General features: G+C 42.5%; 1 protein-coding gene across 1 annotated transcript in view; it reads left to right on the plus strand.

The window, feature by feature from the left end:
- Positions 1-17,813, plus strand: part of LOC117513191 (semaphorin-4B-like) — a 241,963-nt gene that overhangs the window by 79,888 nt on the left and 144,262 nt on the right. The window contains exons 3-4 of the mRNA XM_034173488.1: positions 3,329-3,489; positions 4,074-4,133. Of these exons, the coding sequence (XP_034029379.1) occupies positions 3,329-3,489; positions 4,074-4,133 (221 nt within the window). The remainder of the gene's footprint in view (positions 1-3,328; positions 3,490-4,073; positions 4,134-17,813) is intronic.

Raw genomic sequence — 17,813 nt, forward strand, 5'->3', positions numbered from 1 at the left:
ACGTACCGGCCCGGGCTCTGTGTTCTCAGGGTGCAGGACTACTTTGTGTCCTTAGGGTGAGTGACCATAAAATTTTATTACAGAGATTAGAGCATGCCATAGGTATTAAAGGCACTGCGCTGCGGTGGTTTGAATCATATTTATCTAATAGATTACAATTTGTTCATGTAAATGGGGAATCTTCTTCACAGACTAAGGTTAATTATGGAGTTCCACAAGGTTCTGTGCTAGGACCAATTTTATTCACTTTATACATGCTTCCCTTAGGCAGTATTATTAGACGGCATTGCTTAAATTTTCATTGTTACGCAGATGATACCCAGCTTTATCTATCCATGAAGCCAGAGGACACACACCAATTAGCTAAACTGCAGGATTGTCTTACAGACATAAAGACATGGATGACCTCTAATTTCCTGCTTTTAAACTCAGATAAAACTGAAGTTATTGTACTTGGCCCCACAAATCTTAGAAACATGGTGTCTAACCAGATCCTTACTCTGGATGGCATTACCCTGACCTCTAGTAATACTGTGAGAAATCTTGGAGTCATTGTTGATCAGGATATGTCATTCAATGCGCATATTAAACAAATACGTAGGACTGCTTTTTTGCATTTACGCAATATCTCTAAAATTAGAAAGGTCTTGTCTCAGAGTGATGCTGAAAAACTAATTCATGCATTTATTTCCTCTAGGCTGGACTATTGTAATTCATTATTATCAGGTTGTCCTAAAAGTTCCCTGAAAAGCCTTCAGTTAATTCAAAATGCTGCAGCTAGAGTACTGACAGGGACTAGAAGGAGAGAGCATATCTCACCCATATTGGCCTCTCTTCATTGGCTTCCTGTTAATTCTAGAATAGAATTTAAAATTCTTCTTCTTACTTATAAGGTTTTGAATAATCAGGTCCCATCTTATCTTAGGGACCTCATAGTACCATATCACCCCAATAGAGCGCTTCGCTCTCAGACTGCGGGCTTACTTGTAGTTCCTAGGGTTTTTAAGAGTAGAATGGGAGGCAGAGCCTTCAGCTTTCAGGCTCCTCTCCTGTGGAACCAGCTCCCAATTCGGATCAGGGAGACAGACACCCTCTCTACTTTTAAGATTAGGCTTAAAACTTTCCTTTTTGCTAAAGCTTATAGTTAGGGCTGGATCAGGTGACCCTGAACCATCCCTTAGTTATGCTGCTATAGACTTAGACTGCTGGGGGGTTCCCATAATGCACTGAGTGTTTCTTTCTCTTTTTGCTCTGTATGCACCACTCTGCATTTAATCATTAGTGATTGATCTCTGCTCCCCTCCACAGCATGTCTTTTTCCTGGTTCTCTCCCTCAGCCTCAACCAGTCCCAGCAGAAGACTGCCCCTCCCTGAGCCTGGTTCTGCTGGAGGTTTCTTCCTGTTAAAAGGGAGTTTTTCCTTCCCACTGTCGCCAAGTGCTTGCTCACAGGGGGTCGTTTTGACCATTGGGGTTTTTACGTAATTATTGTATGGCCTTGCCTTACAATATAAAGCGCTTTGGGGCAACTGTTTGTTGTGATTTGGTGCTATATAAATAAAATTGATTGATTGATTGAATAAGAAATCTGCGGGTCACAGAGCTTTCTCTTATCGTGCCCCTGTTCTGTGGAATGATCTCCCTGCGTCAATAAAACAGATTCTGTGGAGACTTTCAAGTCCAGACTTAAGACGCACTTATTTTCCCTTTCATATGGCAGCATATTGGCATAGTATAGTTCTATGCTTTTTACTCTTTTAATTCATTTTCTTAGTAAGTGGACCATGCTGTGGCCTCAACTTTACCTAAATTCTGGGTCTTTTAGTGAAGTTTAGGGCTAGTGGCCGGAGATCACCTTAGTATTCCTCTGTTTTTCTTGTTGTTTAATACTGACAAATTTTACTGTATTTCTTGTCTTTCTGATGCCTGATTCTGTTTTTTCCTCTCTGTTTGAGGTGCGGCTCTATCTATCTGCCCCCCTTCTCGGCATGTCTTTTTCCTGGTTCTTTCCCTCAGCCCCAACCAGTCTCAGCAGAAGACTGCCCCTCCCTGAGCCTGGTTCTGCTGGAGGTTTCTTCCTGTTAAAAGGGAGTTTTTCCTTCCCACTGTGGCCAAGTGCTTGCTCATAGGGGGTCGTTTTGACCGTTGGGGTTTTTCATGGTTATTGTATGGCCTTGCCTTGCAATGTGGAGCGCCTTGGGGCAGCTGTTTGTTGTGATTTGGCGCTATATAAGAGAAAAGTTGATTGATTGATTGATTCTTCTGCAGGCCTCTCATCCTGTGCACCAGCAAAATTTCCCATATATTCATATTGTCGTTTGTGTCTGTAGCATGGCCCAAGAAAGGGTCGCCCCTTTGAGTCTAGTCTGCCTGAGGTTTCTTCCTCAAAATCATCAGAGTTTTTTCTTACCACTGTCCCCTGTCTTCTTGCTCTGGGGGTTGGTAAGTTTAGACCTTACTTATGTGAAGTGCCTTGAGGAAGTGTTGTGATCTGGTGCTATATAAATGAAATAAATTGAATTGAATTCGTAGAATTTCTCATTTATTTCAATAGCACATTTCCATTCACAGATTACACTCCAAAGTTCACGAGTTCCATAATAAAGACATTAAAACAATTAAATAGATTAAAAGCAAAGGTCAGTCATACTAGTCCTCAGCTACAGTTTAATGTTGATATTTTTATATTTAGTTTAGATATTTCATTATATTGTGTTCTTAGCAGAAGTAGTTCTGGGTGAGTATCCTCAGAACCTGACTGGTAGTATTCTTCTTCTAATTTCTTTTCTTTCTACTGATTTTACTTTCTGATTAGTTTCTTTGGCTTTAGAGCGAGTGATGTTAATGATTGTCCCCTAATAAAGACCTTAAATGGCTCACACTTGGTACTTCTTGAGGTTTCTATGTTGTTGGTTTTGATATAGTATTTTATTTGTTCAACCAGGAAGGTCACAAAGCTAGTATCAGTTGTCAATTTGGAGTCATGGTACATCAAGCAATTTGAAGCATTAGCTGACAGAAGTATGGGATTGTAGCAGACATTTTTTTTATTTTACATTTTAATAGTGCTGAAGCCTGAAAGAAATTTAAGTTTGAACATGATGGGTGAACTGGAGTAACGTGTATTTCTTCTCATTGGGATTATCTCCCCTCCAAACATCAGTTTGAATGATTTCTTTCATGAAATGAATTGTTCCCCTACTTCTCAGATGTGATGGGTCCAATCCTGCCCATTTAGTGCATTTTGCACAGGAGCACTCCAAGAGGGTCCATCTGGCACTGACCAATGGTCTTCTGGACAGCGATTAACTCCAGTGTGTCCAAACGCAGGTAGTTCTGGCAGACGTCTGAGCCGCTTCATTAGCCATGACCTCAACAACACCACCACTTTGCTGCTGAGTCAGGATGGACACACTCTGTATGTCGGAGCTCAGGATGCGGTCTTGACTCTGGATGTGAGCAAGAAGGAAGCCATCATACTCAGGAACAAGGTGGGGACACTGGGCAAGCACACAATTTCAGCTGAGTGTCCTCAGTGTTAGCATCTTCAAGTGGACATGTAGTCAGGGAACGCATCCTTCACCAGCATCCAGTAGTCCTCTCTGTAGTCCAAGGTCTCTGTTGACACTTTCCTCTCTTTGATCCTGATCATTGAGCTTTAATCCTCTTTGCCAACCTTGTGTCTTGATTGGTGAACTTTGAGCCTGGTCTTTGATTCTGAACGTATTTGTTGCTGTTTGCCTGTCAGCAAGGTATCCCAAAAGACCTTTGATTAGAATCCGTATTTCAGTAATCCGCATTTGGAATCAGAATCAGGTGTTATCCACCCTTTGATCCACATCTGCCCCAAAATGTAATGAACTCTAACTGAAGCCAAATCCTCATAATGCTTTTGCAATAGCTTGTTGCTAGCTAACTAACTCACTAACTCCAAATTAGCTAACTAATTGCAACAAAGACATTACAGATTGAAAGAGGTAAATATGCATTCTGGGTTTTGAAGTGTAAACTGTTATGAATTGGATGACGTGGATGTGGGCCGGAACTGATTTCAGTCCTGTAATTCTTTCCGTAGCTCAACTGGAGCCCTTCAGAAAAAGATCTAGAGCAGTGTTCCATGAAAGGCAAGAAAAAGGCAAGTATTTATACTTTGTCTTGTCTTTCAGAGTTTAAACCAAGGTGTTGAACCGGTTTATGGAATGAAAACAAAACCAGAAAGGTGATATGTTTATGTTCCGGAACAGAACCATTTATTTAAAATAATGGGAACCGGATAATGCCATTTTTTTTCTTTTGTTCTTGAAAAGGTTTTTGTTTACAATGACCCGGTGAGAATGTTAGACTCCATTAATGCTCAACACCCAAACGGTGGCGGTCATGCACCATGTCAGCAAACCACCAATAAACTCGGCATAAGAAGAAGAAAACTTGGAGAGGTTCACTTCCGCATGTCATTTATTTTGGTTGTTGTTGGCGGGACAAATCACATCTCATGTTTCACGCTGAGAAACGCACCTGGAGCAGACAAACATCGAGGGGCTTCTTTAAAAACACTGCATTTACTAAGGGCATTATTATGCTTGTTTTTGTTTTTGTCTTGGTGGATCAAATGGGATTTACTTTTTTTGCAAGTAGTCCTTACATCATCGTGGGTAACCACAAGTCATCCGCCGTCTCCTCTACATCACTGCAAGTCGCCAAAAGTTATCTACCATCTCCTTACATCCCCATGAGTCACCTCACATTAGTGCAGTGGTGGGCACAGATAACCAAAAAATTAACTTCGATAACAGATAATCAGATAACTGAAAAGTTATCTTTGATAAAGATAAAACGATAAACCACTCAAAAATGTATCGGAAGTTACAGATAACGATAACCGATAAATTCCAGTATTATCACTTTACTGGGGTGTTGCTAGGCCGGTATCGTAGATTTACGTCGCCGCTATCTGGCTATACCCGCCTGCTGTGTGTAAACAAATTACATCATAGCGCGCGCGCAGCCCAAGGACTGTCCGCAGAGGGGGAAAAAAACTGTCCACAGAGGAAAAGATGAAAAGGCGAGAAGTGTGTTTTGGTCCCAATATGGATATTCTGGATGATTTTCTCATGGATAGTACGACAATGAACAGCAGCTAAAGCAGCCAGCTTGATCCCCTAAAGAAAAATGATGCCTGTTCTCTTGAGCCCCTTTTGTCCTGTCTTGAGGATGTTAAAGCCTGGATGGCATTGAATTTTCTTAATTTTAATGAAAAGAAAACGGAGGTGATTGTTTTTGGCCCTAGCAGCTCCTGTTCTTCCTCACCTGTCGATCTGGGGCCTTTGTCAGCCTTTTCAAAATCTACTGTCACAAACTTGGGTTTTAAGATGGACAACGATTTTAAACTGGACCACCAAATCAGTGCAGTAGTCAGATCGAGTTTCTTTCACTTAAGGCAGCTTGCTAAGGTTAAGCCTTTTCTTGCACATCAGCACTTTGAAACGGCAATCCATGCTTTTATTACCTCCGGGCTGGATTACTGTAATGCACTTTATTATGGAATTAGCCAGTCCTCCATTGCACGTCTCCAGCTAGTTCAGAATGCTGCTGCCCGTCTGCTAACTGGTGCACGTAAGAGGGAGCACATTACACCTATCCTGGCCTCCTTCCACTGGCTGCCTGTGCATTTTAGAATTCATTTTAAGATTTTTTTTTTATTTGTTTTTAAATCTTTAAATGGCCTTGCCCCGCCCTACCTCTCTGAGCTGCTTCATTGTTACGCCCCTGCTCGCCACCTCCGGTCAGCTGATCAGCTCCTCCTGAAGGTGCCGAGGTGCAAGCGTATGCTCAGAGGGGACCAAGCTTTTTCTGTTGTGGCTCCAAAGATGTGGAACAAGTTACCGCTCCACATCAGGCAGGCCTCTTCACTTTTTGTTTTTAAAACTAATCTAAAAACCCACTTTTATGCACTGGCTTTTAACCCGGAATGAGATCTTGATCTGTTTTGGTTGTTTTAAGTGATTTTACTTGTTTTAGGTTTTTTTTTTTTGTTTTTTTTTTGGGGGGGGGGGGGAGCTTTTTTTTTTTTTTTTTTTTTTTTTGTACTTTGTGGTTTGTTACATTTTATATGTCCCTTGTGTACAGCACTTTGTTTCAGCTGCAGCTGTTTTTTTAAGTGCTTTATAAATAAAGTTGATTTGGTTTGATGAGGACACACTGCTGAATTTGGAGAGCACTGCGCGCGCCAAGTGACATGACAAAAGTTAAGTGAGCCAACTTTTTATGTACACGTGACATGTTGTGTATCTCAGTAAAAAGTGATAATAATGCAAATAACATGCTGTTGTCATGCGGTATGCATTTTCTGAGTCCCTCCGTCCATCCCGTCGCCCGCAATGACAGCTATTCGCCCTCGTCTAACTTGGGCGAATAGCTGTCATTTTGGGCGACTGGGCATGAATGTCGGGCCTCTGAAAATGCATACCGCCCTCCAAAAGCATGTTATTGTATTAGTATTGTCTCTGGTACATTTGCAACTACTAATAAACTGAATTTGAGTTTCAACACCACGATCGCTTCTGGTAGCATCAAAAGCGACAACAGACCCAAACAATGAGTCAGCACTTCTGTCTTTGAACATCCTGCCCCCTGCTGGAAGCTCTTGTTTACTACATGGCTTCCAGCACAGAAGCAAGCTAACAGCAGCCACAAAGCCCAGCTCTCTACCCAATCACAGCGCCCTGGTCAGGTGGAGGTCTTGGAAAATAAAGCAGTACTGACTTATGGTTTTGATTTATAAATAACATTAATACCGATAGAATAACTCCATTAATGTCAATTCTGTCATTTGTACAAAGTTAAAATGTAACATATCTTTTAATGTTGACTAATGCACTAATTCTGAGGTTTTGTAACAAACACAGACAGATCGCAAAGGATTCTGGGTAAAATCTGCCTCTGCTAAACACTAATTGGTTCAGTCATTCATTATGTAAACCAACACGTTAATTTGACGTGTCGTGTGTTGGTGTTTACAGATAAATGTGCTTTTGTAAAATATTCCATTTTTTTATTTGTAAAAACAGGCATTTTTACAGAGCCCTGGAAGTGTCATCGCAAAATATTTTGCGTGTGGAGAGAATGTGCGCATGTCTTATGATGTTGTGCACACGTTTTATTATAATGTAAAACATGCACTCAGTATTGTCTTGACACATAAATGTTGGTTGTTCGCCCTATTGACGTTTCACATCCCGCAAAACCTCGGAGGTCGCCGCGCTGCGAGATCTCAGTAAGATTGAGAACTGCATTGAGATGCTCTGATCACGCTGCACCAGTTCTCCTTTGCCTGGGACCAGTTCTCCTTTGCCTGCAGAGGATAGAGCGGTTTCTTCTTAAAGCAGCTCTTCTCTGTTTTGCAGAGAGTAGAACTACACATCAGCTACAAAACATTTAACAGGTAGGTGCTCAACTGATTTTAAGTTTTATAAATATTTGTAGCTGTTAAGCTTTATTTATCATGTTATCGGTCTAAAAATTATTGGACAAAAATTTATTGCAAGATAATTAGTCCGATAATGGTTTTTAAAGTTATCTAAAAAGATAATCCAATAATGAAAACATTATCTTTGATAATTATCGGTTATCGGATTATCGGAACTGTGCCCACCACTGCATTAGTGCAAGTCATCCCCATCAACTTAAAGGGTCCCTGCCACGCCATGACGTTTTTACATATTCTTGAAGAATAAAAAAGCTTTTTCCACATGTTGTCTTTGTTTTTTACCATAAAATTACACTGAATAAGGATTTAGACGTTTCGTTACCTATCTGAGAATTTGTATTTACTGCCTCCGAGTTGACCTACTTTTTCGCTGCGACGGATGTGACGTCATGTGAGTAAATGTTGAAGCGCGGCTCTGTTTACCAATACGGCAGACACGGACAGCGAAGGCATAGTGAGCGTTTACAGCGTAGATTTAAGTGACATATCAGTTGTTTTTGAAGAAGGTGAGGAAGTTTCTGATGAATGAAGTGATGGAGAAAATAATGAGGGGCTCCAACCGTATATTTTCGAGCCGTACGGAACAGAAGATGAGGATGAAGTGCAGCTATCGGGATGACAGCAACAACAATGCTGTGGAGGAGGATATAAGCTGCTTACAAAACACAGAATGGTTTGTTCACTCACCACCTTTTGTTATAAATGATCATTTATTCCTGGCACGGTGTGTTTATGTATGAAAAATTTATTTCAGCAGCATAGCGTGCTTAAATACAGGAGTTTGTTCTAAAATCACTTCTATAGTCTACAGCTTTTCAGATAAAGATTTGTAATCATTTGCTTTGAATAAAATGTGAAGAATTAGCAATCACAAGAAATTGACTTATAAATGATTAAATATATACAGAATGTACAGAAACTTTATTTTCAGTGATTTTAGAACAAACTCCTGAATTTAAGCACGTTGTGCTGCTGAAATAATTTTTTCACACACAAACACACCGTGCCGGGAATAAATGATCATTTATAAGAAAAGGTGGTGAGTGAACAAACCATTCTGTGTTTTGTAAACAGCTTATATCCTCATCCACAGCGTTGTTGCTGTCATCCCCTGACAGCTGCGCTTCATCCTCTTTCTGTCGCATTTGGCTGGAACATACACGGTTTGGAGCCGCTCATTATTTACACTGTCAATCCCTTCATCAGAAACTTCCTCATCTTCTTCAAAAACAATCGATATGTCACTTAAATCTTCACTATAATCGCTCACTATGCCTTCGCTGTCCGTGTCTGCCGTATTGGTAAACAGAGCCGCGCTTCGACACATTTACTCGCATGATGTCACATCCGTTGCAACGATAAAGTAGGTCAACTCGGAGGAGGTAAATTCAAATTCTCAGATGGGTAACGAAACGTCTAAATCTTTGTTCAGTGTAATTTTATGGTAAAAAACAGACATGTGGAAAAAGCTTTTTTATTCTTCAAGAATATGTAAAAACGTCATGGCTTGGCAGGGACCCTTTAAGTCACCACAAATCACCTTTCATCACCATGAGTCATCCCCCCTCACTATGAGTCATCCTCGTCACCTCACATCACTGCAAGTCATCCCCGTCACCTTAAGTCACCACACGTCATCCTTCATCACCTCACGTCACCGCGAGCCATCCTCCGTCACCTTAAGTCACCGCGAGCCATCCTCCGTCACCTTAAGTCACCGCGAGCCATCCTCTGTCACCTCACATCACTGCAAGTCATCCCCATCACCTTAAGTCACCGCGAGCCATCCTCCGTCACCTTAAGTCACCGCGAGCCATCTTTGTCACCTCACATCACTGCAAGTCATCCCCGTCACCTTAAGTCACCGCGAGCCATCCTCCTTCACCGCGAGCCATCCTCCGTCACCTTAAGTCACCGCGAGCCATCCTCCGTCACCTTAAGTCACCGCGAGCCATCCTCCGTCACCTTAAGTCACCGCGAGCCATCCTCCGTCACCGCGAGCCATCCTTCGTCACCGCGAGCCATCCTCCGTCACCGCGAGCCATCCTCCGTCACCTTAAGTAACCGCGAGCCATCCTCCGTCACCATAAGTCACAGCGGGTCATCCTCCGTCACCTTAAGTTGTTGTTACTAGGACTGCTTTTTTCCATCTGAGAAATATAGCGAGGATCCGCCCCATCCTGTAAATTGGCTGATGCTGAGACCCTGATTCATGCTTTTGTTTCTTCTAGACTAGATTATTGTAATGTTCTATTTTCAGGGTTACCACAGTCCAGCATTAGGGGTCTTCAGCTGGTTCAGAACGCTGCCGCCAGCCTTCTGACACGTAGCAGAAGGTCTGAACGTATCACACCCATTTTGGCATCTTTGCACTGGCTCCCTGTCTCTGTGAGAGCAGATTTTAAGGTTTTGTTATTGACTTATAAGGTTGTTCATGGACTGGCGCCATCTTATCTGGTTGATCTGGTGGAACTCTGCGTGCCGTCCCGGGCTTTGCGGTCACAGGATGCAGGACTTCTCTGTGTTCCCAGGGTGAAAAAGAAGTCAGCAGGTCAAAGAGCCTTTTCATATCATTCACCAACCCTGTGGAACAGTCTTCCTGCGACCGTGATGCAGTCTGAGTCCGTGGACATTTTTAAGTCAAGACTCAACCTATTTTTATTCTCTTTCTTATGATAGTTTTTATTTTTATTTGTTTTATTCTTTTAGTTCTGTTTTTATTTATGTATTTGAATTTTTTAAATTCATTTTTAATTATTTATTAACTTTATGTTACTTGTTTAATGTAAGGTGCCTTGTGATGGCTTTTGCTGTGATTTGGCGCATTATAAGCTAATTAAATTAAGTCATCCTCCGTCACCGCGAGCCATCCTCCGTCACCTCAAGTCACCGCGAGCCATCCTCTGTCACCTCAAGTCACCGCGAGCCATCCTCTGTCACCTCAAGTCACCGCGAGCCATCCTCTGTCACCTCAAGTCACCGCGACTCATCCTCTGTCACCTCAAAGTCACCGCGACTCATCCTCTGTCACCTCAAAGTCACCGCGACTCATCCTCTGTCACCTCAAAGTCACTGCGAGTCATCTTCAGTGCACCTCAAACAAATAATTGGAAAAACCAGTTCATTAGTTAGATTTCTTTTGAAACTCAGTCACATGGGGTGTGCAGCCAGTGCATTCTGAGTGCTGGTCCCAAGCCCATATAAATGAGTAGGGTTGCATCAGGAAGGGCATCCGGTATAAAACAAGCCAAAAATAAAGATGCAGAGTACAAATTGAATTTCCATACCAGATCGGTCGAGTGATGAGTTAACAACGTCCGCCACTGGTGCCGTTGCCCAACAGGGTGCCAGCAGAAATTGGGCTACTGCTGGTCAAAGAAGAGGAGGAGGAGAACGTGCCCACAGACAGCAAGAGAAGAGGAAAACTAGAAGGGGGGAAGTGAGAGTCGGGACTTTGAATGTTGGCAGTTTGACTGGTAAAGGGAGAGAGCTGGCTGATATGATGGAGAGGAGAAAGGTAGACATATTGTGTGTGCAAGAGACCAAGTGGAAGGGAAGTAAGAGCAGGAGCATCGGCAGGGGGTTCAAGTTGTATCACGGTGAGGACAGGAAGAGAAATGGTGTTGGGGTCATTTTAAAGGAAAAGAAAACCCACTGATAAAATACAGATGGGAAGATAGACTGTGCTAACGATTGATGTGTATCAATGAAAATAAGGAGCTTTTACTACTGAAATATCCACCTCGAAAGTCTGCATTTAAGCAGAATTTGACGATTTCATAAATGCCGCCATTGACACAATTTTAACCAGTCAGAAACAAAACCAAGGATTGCTTGCGGCGCTGCTGTGATGTAGTATGAGCACAGAAAGCCACAGGTGGGGAACCAGCGCTGATGTCAAAGCGCTCCAAATGAGTTCAATTCATTTTTCGGTAAATTCATGCTCTGTGGCACAAACCATTTGAACCTGAGAGCTGGGTGGAAATTTGCCGTTACCGTTGTATTAGAACTCACCTCTCATGTGGTGCGCAGAAGAAACAGCTCACCTTGAGCGCAGAAACCTCCTCTTCCCCCCCTGCTGTTTAGCAGTAAACAGAGCAGACAGCAAGCAGCACTACAGAGGTTTTACATGTTTTTCTCCAGTATTGGGAAAATCCCACAGGTTGGATTGAGAAATTCCGATGCATGAATTATGTCTATATCGGAACCCGATACCGTTTCGGGATGTTGATTGCCACCTACGTGCTTTGCCCCTTCTACACTGAAGGGTGACACTGGCGAGTTGTAAACCTCTGTGTCCACATATCGCTGTTAACTTTAACATAAATGATCACATGCGTATATCTTTTCATATGGGCTCTTAATATCATAATCTATCAACCCAATTGTAAATTATTGGTGGGTTTTCTTTTCCTTTAAAGGAAAAGTATGTTAAGAGTGTGTTGGAGGTTAAGCAAGTGTCTGACAGGGTGATGAGTGTGAAGTTTGAAATTGAAGGGGTGATGATAAATATCATCAGTGCATATGCCCCACAGGTAGGTTGTGAGACGAAGGAGGAAGTAGATTTCAGGCATAAGTTAGATGAGGTGGTGGAGAATGAACCTAAACATGACAGTGCTGATAGGAGCAGACTTCAGTGGGCATGTTGGTGAAGGGAACAGAGGTGATGAGGACATAGTGGGTAGATATGGTATCAAGGACAGGAATGTGGAAGGACAGATGGTAGTTAATTTTGCAAAAAGGATGGAAATGGCTGTGCTGATCACCTGCTTTAGGAAAAGGAAGGAGCACAGGGTGACGTATAAGAGTGGAGGAAGGTGCACACAGATGGACCATATTTTTGTGTGCATGTAAATGGGGCAAGTGACAGACGTATTCCAGCAGTTTCCAGTTTCTGTCAGGTCTGAGCCTTGGTGGTTCCTGGTTGTTTCTGATCATTGTAACCAATTTCATCTCATCTGAGCGTGGAGGTTTGGGTCTTCTTCCAGACCATGGCCTAGTGGTGACACATCTGACTAACTTGTAATTATGTAAGGTTGTTTGAACTGATGATCTTGGAATCTACGATTGTTTAGAAATGGATAAACAATCATAAGGGAGACCTACGAACAAAGGGAGACCTTCCCAGCTTGTGTAAATCTACAGTTCTCCTTCGTAGATCTTCACTGAGTTTTTGAGCCATTGTTCTGAGCATTGATCAGTCCGATGAGTGCTATCAAACATGTCCATTTTTTGCTCAGTTGTACAGTTGTAGTCAATCATGATCAGTAAGGAGGAGTTAATAGGCCTTGACCTTGTCATGTTAAGACATTGCAGAACCTTCAGCACCACTTATTAAAAGATTTTACATGAATGTAATGTATATATTGAGCCTGTATGTGTCATTTCTACCTTGTGTAGATGAGAGAAGATCCAAAATAAATTCAATCTTGTACACGCAATTATTTTTTTTTTTTGTCATTCCACCCTGGCAAAAGAACAGTCCGACAAAATTAACAGCACCAAAGTACCGTAACATTCATGCCCACGATGAGTGTATGTATGTATGTCCAACCAAAATAGTAATGCAGCTGATTGGAAGGCCACAATCAAAGCTACGGGCACTACCTGGTATCAGGATCTGCTACAAAATGTTCTCTGTTCTACATCTGTCCCAACATCCTGCATTGCATCCTGCAGCACCTGGACTCAGCAGACGTACATGAGGATCCTGTTCATGGACTTCAGTTCGGTGTTCAACACCATCATCACCAACATTGCACTGGCACCCCTCGGGTGTGTGCTCTCCCCACTGCTCTTTTCCCTCTATGCAAACGACTGCACCTCAGGGAACCCCTGTGTTAAATTCCTGAAGTTTGCGGATGACACCACCATCATTGGACTCATCCAGGATGGTGATGAGGCTGAAGACAGACAGGAGGTGGAACAGTTGGTCCTCTGGTGTGGTGTTTTGAAACACAAGGTTCGGTCAGATCGGCACACAGAAATGATCACACAGACTGCATTTTGCTAGAATAAAAAGGCGTATATTTATTCCCCACAAAAGCAGTTACATCAAACACAAGTGGTTGCAGCGCATTTTTCTCTCTTACCGTGACGCCTTTAAGGTGGAGAGCCAACACCTTCAGCAGAGTGCGCCTGTCAACCGGCTGGGCGTTCGTACGTTAACCCGCAGCAGACTCTGTTGAAGCATGGTTCTACTCCCTCTTTTCTAGTGTGTCCGCGAAGGGAGGGTGAGTGGCCAACTCAACCTCCCTGGCGCACATAATTTCTTTAATCAACAGGCATCTGAAAGTTATTTTCTCTATTACAAAGACATAATAAAAGCAGTTCTTCACTCCCAGTTCAGAATGATCCCAGCATGCTTCACTCCCAGTCGTTAGTGGCTACAAAAACAAAGTCGTGCTATCAGTGTAATAATTACAAGTACATCCAGCTCTTCGCTCCCAGTTCAGACTGACCCCAGAGTGCTAAAACAAAATTAAATTCTCAGGGTTACGTTAAGACAGGTGCAAAACAGCACAGTAACATTTATTATACATTCCACTCTTGGTGTTTTGCACCAGTCAATTTATGTAACCACCAACAGATTCAGGTAAGGCTGGGCTCCAGCCTATTCCAACGATTATGTCCTGCCATAGCATTTCCCACATTTCTTCTAGTGATTCAAACAAAATTTTGAGTAATATAGTCGTGATTATACCTGTCCCAAACAATATACTCATATACAAAACCCGATGTTGTGGGGTCTAATGTAACATTATATTGGTTTACTCCAAAAGGATTGAAATATTACCCATTCCACCTCTCGCCTTAAACGTATAACATAGATACATGTAAAAGTGTTACAAAAAGTCATCACACATATTGCTATAATTAATAGTATCAAAGGTGGCACTAAGGTACTCCTGGCAGTGACAGACATCCCTGAAAAGATATCCCACCAATGATGTGCTGATGCTTGCTGTACTAATTTTGCCACATGTTTTACCCGGTCACTAGCTATCAGTGTAGACACCATGAGACTGGAGATGTTGGACGTATGTGACTCTATTAATTGCTGAATTTCCGTAGATTGTTCCAATGCGCATTTGAAACGCTCCAGGGAAAGACTCCATGGGGAATGCAATACATCCCATTGTACCGAAGTCAGCCGACTTGATACAGAATAATTAGTCAAACGATACGTCCGGTCTCCCCAATGCCATAAGTGCACATTGTTCAGGCAGCCAGTAAACGGAACCGAAGGTACTTGTGAATTATTTTTCATTGTTGCAACACACAGAGCATGTGGGCCGATCTGCCACAACATTTCTCTTGGTGTTTCCCTAGTCCAGTCACAAAGTACAACCTCTGAGTCGGTTAGACATGGATTGGCATATCCCGTTTGCAGCACACAGGCCATACCTTTATCTGTTTTGTCACACATTTTGGTATCAAAAGTCGTATTAGTTTTTGGTTCTAACCACTCTCCATCCATATGCAAGAACCAATAACCATTAGCCGTTATCACAGGTAACACTTGATATTTACAAACAACCTTTGGTTGTGTCACATTGTACTGGGTCCAATACCCAGTACATACTGTTTCATTACATTGTGTATATTCTGGATGTAGCTTTAACCATAAGGTGTTGCTAATGTTCCAAATCCTTCTCCAATCATGATAGTTCCCTGTAGTAACTATTTGCTGAAATCTTTCCCTTTGAGCCTCTGCATGAATGGTTTGTAATGTACATGCTGTCCAATTTCCCATATGCGAAATATTTTTAAATGCATCATAAGTTTCATTCCATAATTTCAATTGCCATTGAAAACTTTTTTGCCATAAATTAGCATTTTGTAATTGCCCCACCAATGTGGTTGGTAACCACTCTCCAACCTGATGGAGCGCTTGAGACGAATATTGTCCAGTATTAGATAGCATTGTTCTAGTTACCTCATTATCTACTGTATTCGACACCCCCAGGACAGTTCCTGTTCCTCCTAATAGAGTGTCATACCACGCCCTTCGACGTCTTCTGCAAATTGGAATTTTTGGAAAGGTAACTTGCCAATATACCTTCGTTTTTATTGTGGCCTGTGCCAAATAAGTACAAGTATCAATCAAAGGTGCAACCTGGGTTTGTGTTGCCTTAGCCTCTGTTGGTAGTACCCACAGCATGTACAGGAATGATCTCCTCCCTTTAATTTCAGTACTATTACTGAGCATTACTTTACTCCACGGTTTAATAGTCCAGGTGGTTCCATTGACATTACTACACGATTTACTTGTCATATTAAACACACACATGTTCACTCTAGCATTAAGAGTGACATTACATCCCATAGTAAATACTGGTATATGGTGTCTGGCAAAACAGTTCACACATCGCCATAGTTTGCAATTACTGGTGCAGGTGTAATCATCTTGCGTTCTGTTGTTGGCGGAGTTCTTCCATCCTGTTTGGAACAATGGTATCTCTTCAAGTTCGTTTCCTTCCATCATCCCCAGCAGCTGGAGACCATGGCACCACCTACAAGGAGGAGTATGACCCAGCAGCTGACACCTCCAATCCCGGGGCTTCCACTGGTTGCCATAGCGACGCCCGCCTCTTGTGGTCCTCAATCGCCCGATCAGCAACTCCCAGCAGGGCATCAATCCGAGCCTAGACAACACAAGTGTAACTACGGGTAGACTGACAACGATTAGTCTTCTCTTACATAACACTTTGATACAGGCACATTTATCCATTTTTCTTCACCCTGATAGAGTATACTAACAGTTGCATCATTCCCTTGAGCTATAATTTCTGCCGCCTTAGGCAGTCCATTAGGTTGTTTCACCCAAACTTTGGCACCTGCTTGATCTGAGGAACCAAAACCTTGTGTTCCTCGTGTAGTTATTACTACGGGTTTTGGTATCTCCTGTACCAACCCCATTTCACAGGGTTTAATTATTAGCAATTTTGTCCCCTTTGATCAATATCAGGGGTTGTTCTCCAAATAATCGACAAACCACTCCAATCTCACCTTGATAATCTGCATCTATCACTCCGGCCTGAATAGTCAGCCCTTTAAGTGATAGACCACTGCGTGGCAGGATGTGCCCATATGTGCCCTTCGGACACTGTAGGCCTAGCCCTGTTTTTACCACTTGAATTTGATCAGGTACCAATGTGACAGTAGTCAATGTTCTTAAGTCTAGTCCTGCTGAGCCTGGAGTTGCTCTGACAGGTAGTTCCGCTTGTGGATCAATTTTCCACATTTTGATGCTTTCTGTAGTATGCTCTATCATTTCTCCTGAAATCATTCTTATCAAGGGTGTGGATCCCGACCCTAAAGGTCGATTGTTCAGCTGATCCACAGCAGTAGTCAAGTCCTGTTTCCAATGTCGCATAGTGCGATCTTTTGACAGCTTCCGTAGGGTCTCTTTAAGAAGCCCGTTCATTCGCTCTATTAACCCCGCCGCTTGTGGGTAATAGGGAATATGATAAATCCATTCAACATGATGTTCTTGGGCCCACTCTTTCACTTTATTTCCTGTAAAATGAGTACTGGCAAACCATAATACTGCTGTATTATTTTCAAACACTTAAGTGTGGCCATTTGATTTGCAAATTTACATGGATGCACTACCAAGACCCCAGAAAATGTATCTACAGCAGTGCATGCATGTCTACATCCCTTAGACATGGGCAGTGGTCCAATAAAATCTAACTGCCAAATTTGACCAGGACTTTTTCCACGATTTAACTGCCCATGCAAATGTTGAGGAACACCCTTCCGGTGGTGTTGACATTGTTCACACTCAGTGATTGCTGTTTTCACATCATCCAATTTTAGATCAATACCTCGATCTCTGGCCCATTTTAGGGTACCTTGAACCCCCCAATGTCCTGCTTTGACATGAGCCCATCTAGCCAATCCTGGGCTGGATTGTCTTAATTCAATCATTACTTTTACTAATTGATCTGCAGCTTTATTATATAAAGCTTCTGAGTCTTGTCCATTAGTGTGTGCATCTACATGCATCACAGTAATAAGAATTGTTTTAGCCTTTTCCCAAATGTCTTCCCACAATTCTCTTCCCCAAACTTCTTTAGAATGTATTTTCCAATTAGTGGCATGCCATGTAGGCATCCAGGTAAGTAGTCCTTGGGTCACTGACCATGAGTCTGTATAAATATGGAGGCCCTGTGGTCCTCCCTGCATGACCACCATATGCACGGCCTTCAACTCCGCCCACTGACTGCTTTTTCCTTCTCCTAATTCTTCCAGAGACTGACCTAATTGTGGGTTAAAAGCTCCTGCTTTCCATCGCCTTTTTCCTGCTTGATATTGACAGGA

Source organism: Thalassophryne amazonica, chromosome 7 (genome assembly GCF_902500255.1).
Source record: "Thalassophryne amazonica chromosome 7, fThaAma1.1, whole genome shotgun sequence".
NCBI lineage: Eukaryota > Metazoa > Chordata > Actinopteri > Batrachoidiformes > Batrachoididae > Thalassophryne > Thalassophryne amazonica.